We start from the raw sequence: 2,995 nt of genomic DNA, 5'->3' as shown, positions 1-2,995 counted from the left end.
CTCCCATCACTGGTTCATAACCGCAATCCGTCCATATTGTAACCAACATACTGAACTGTATAACAAAGTGTTTTCTTTGCAGACTGACAATATTCAGAATTGACCACTCCCATCCCACTACATCATCCACACCAGCTCAGTCTGCAGCAGCATTGGACACTAGGTCATGCCAGAAATGTGAAAACCATACCCTACCAAACAGAACAACAGACAACCAAGATTTCATTTACTCTAACAAACCTGTTTTTTGTTTTTCAATCCAGAGTCATGAACTCTTGCAAATCATTGTTTTGTTTTCTTCATTTTCAATTGGTGATTTTCCCCCAGAGGCCACCATGAAGCCAGTGCAATATGCAAGTGATTTGCAGGTAGTTTTATTGGTTGAAAAGAGAGCAACCCAGGCATGACTTATTGAGTGATAATTCTGTGGTCCTACAGTAGTATGTAGTATGTTATTACTCCATTATTATGCTGACAAGGAGATGCATGCAGTCCCTAGTGTAATTTGCCCATGTCTGCTACGTCAGGGGAGGAGAGGTCTGCTACGTCAGGGGAGGAGAGGTCTGCTACGTCAGGGGAGGAGAGTTCTGCTACGTCAGGGGAGGAGAGTTCTGCTACGTCAGGGGAGGAGAGTTCTGCTACGTCAGGGGAGGAGAGGTCTGCTACGTCAGGGGAGGAGAGGTCTGCTACGTCAGGGGAGGAGAGGTCTGCTACGTCAGGGGAGGAGAGGTCTGCTACGTCAGGGGAGGAGAGGTCTGCTACGTCAGGGGAGGTGAGGTCTGCTACGTCAGGGGAGGAGAGGTCTGCTACGTCAGGGGAGGTGAGGTCTGCTACGTCAGGGGAGGAGAGTTCTGCTACGTCAGGGGAGGAGAGTTCTGCTACGTCAGGGGAGGAGAGGTCTGCTACGTCAGGGGAGGAGAGGTCTGCTACGTCAGGGGAGGAGAGGTCTGCTACGTCAGGGGAGGTGAGGTCTGCTACGTCAGGGGAGGTGAGGTCTGCTACGTCAGGGGAGGAGAGTTCTGCTACGTCAGGGGAGGAGAGTTCTGCTACGTCAGGGGAGGAGAGGTCTTCTACGTCAGGGGAGGAGAGGTCTGCTACGTCAGGGGAGGAGAGGTCTTCTACGTCAGGGGAGGTGAGGTCTGCTACGTCAGGGGAGGAGAGGTCTGCTACGTCAGGGGAGGAGAGTTCTGCTACGTCAGGGGAGGAGAGTTCTGCTACGTCAGGGGAGGAGAGTTCTGCTACGTCAGGGGAGGATAATGGGTAATACTACACTATGGGGAACATGAACTTCCTCCTTTTGTATTTTCAAATCACATTGGGCAAGTGTTTAAATGCAGAGAAATTATTGTGGAGAAAAGTATTATTTATTCTGTTTAATGAAGATGATATTGAAATCAGTAGTCCTTTGGTTTAAATACTTGGTTCGACTAACCTACTACAATATATGGATTTGCATTATTTTCGGACACAATTACTATTCTAAGAAAACACAAATGAGTTGTGCAATATAGATATGAACTCGGTTTTCCTCCGTATCTCATTACCAACAAATAACACATAAATCAGGTGTGCGTAAGACAATGCACTTGGGAATTCCAAAACACTGCCTGGATACAAATTTAAACTGACATTCTTTAGCCAAAATCCTCATCTCGGGTGTCAGAAAATAGCAGGTCGAAATCGCCGTGGTCCAGCGCCATTACTGCTTAAACATAAACACAGCACTAGGAGCAGGTGGTTGTGGGGGATTTCTATTTAATGCCTGGTGCCAATTAAGTGTAATACAGGATGTCAAAGCTACAGCTCTGCCCCTTAGATATCTGCTGCCTTAATGTTTATGTTAGAGATTCACTGTGGCATATGCTTTTTACTGTGCAGCCACAGGCTAAATTAGAGAAAGTTATTACCTCTGCCCTCCATTACAAGGGCACTGCAACGGGGAGAGGAAACCACTGGATGCAAACTGTAGTCAGAGGCATGCTGGAAATACACAGTCCTACCCAAATACACAGTCCTACCCAAATACACAGTCCTACCCAAATAAGATGGATCTGATATTACAGTGAGAAATGTCTCTACATGTTTTGTTGGCTCACTGTACAGTATACAGACAGGTTGTGGACATGAATCGCCGTTCGTTATGAGCACAGACCCAGAATGAGGCCCTTAAAGGGCAGCGAGTAGAGCTCAGGCAAAGGGAGTGGTGTTGCTTATATAGAAACAAGATCTGTGATCTCCTAAGGAGGATTGCTGTAGGCAGGGCAGCTAGTGGAACACTAAGGGTGTGAGTGGATCCTTGAAAAGAGCAGAGGTGTGCAAACTGATGGGGGAAAAGAAGCATTGCGTTGTTGGGTGCCTATCCTGTAGGTTCCGTATGATGGCTGGTTAAGTTTTGTGTAATGTTATGTTTGAAATGTCACCGAGATTATCACATTTTCAACATCTCATCGTTAGGAATGCCTTGTCTTCATGGAAATCACATTCAGAAATGTTACTACTGCTTCTACTTCTGAACTGTTGAACCCTCGTTCAGCCCATTAAAGAAACGTTCAACAGTATGCCAAAGTTCAATAGTCTCTCTCTCTCTCTCCCTCTCTCTGAGTTGAACCACTCTGTGTGTCAGTGAGTGGTCACAGTGGCTGTCACCACAGCTGCACCCTGACACACTGCACACTGTGTGAGGAGAGTGATGCCAATCTCTCTGTGGTCACAATGACACTGCCATGGCCTTCCGGCCTATCTATCTCCTATTGGAGCCCCACGGATGTCCAGTCATGTCCAGTCATTTATTTGTCAATGCTTTCCGGGATCATTGAGATGTCCCTGCCCCATTGAAGTTGAAATGTAAAATCGTTAATGTTTAGGGTTAAAGGTTAGTTTGAGGGATAGGTAAGGGTTATGGTTAGGGTAAGGTTAAGGTTTGGGTTTGGGGTAGGGATGTCCCAAGGATCCCGCATACCATAATATATTACAGTATGTTGCAATAAGATGTCAG

General features: G+C 46.6%; 1 protein-coding gene across 1 annotated transcript; it reads right to left on the bottom strand.

The window, feature by feature from the left end:
- Positions 1 to 495: 495 nt before the first annotated feature.
- On the bottom strand, positions 496 to 1,651 carry LOC139377118 (periaxin-like). Its single transcript, XM_071120142.1, has 2 exons — positions 1,630 to 1,651; positions 496 to 1,238 (listed from the first exon to the last, which is right to left on the bottom strand). Exons 1-2 carry the CDS (start codon positions 1,649 to 1,651, stop codon positions 496 to 498), a joined length of 765 nt encoding a protein of 254 aa, XP_070976243.1.
- Positions 1,652 to 2,995: the final 1,344 nt, after the last annotated feature.

Source organism: Oncorhynchus clarkii, chromosome 20 (assembly GCF_045791955.1).
Source record: "Oncorhynchus clarkii lewisi isolate Uvic-CL-2024 chromosome 20, UVic_Ocla_1.0, whole genome shotgun sequence".
NCBI lineage: Eukaryota > Metazoa > Chordata > Actinopteri > Salmoniformes > Salmonidae > Oncorhynchus > Oncorhynchus clarkii.
This window is presented reverse-complemented; position numbering and strand designations above follow the sequence as displayed.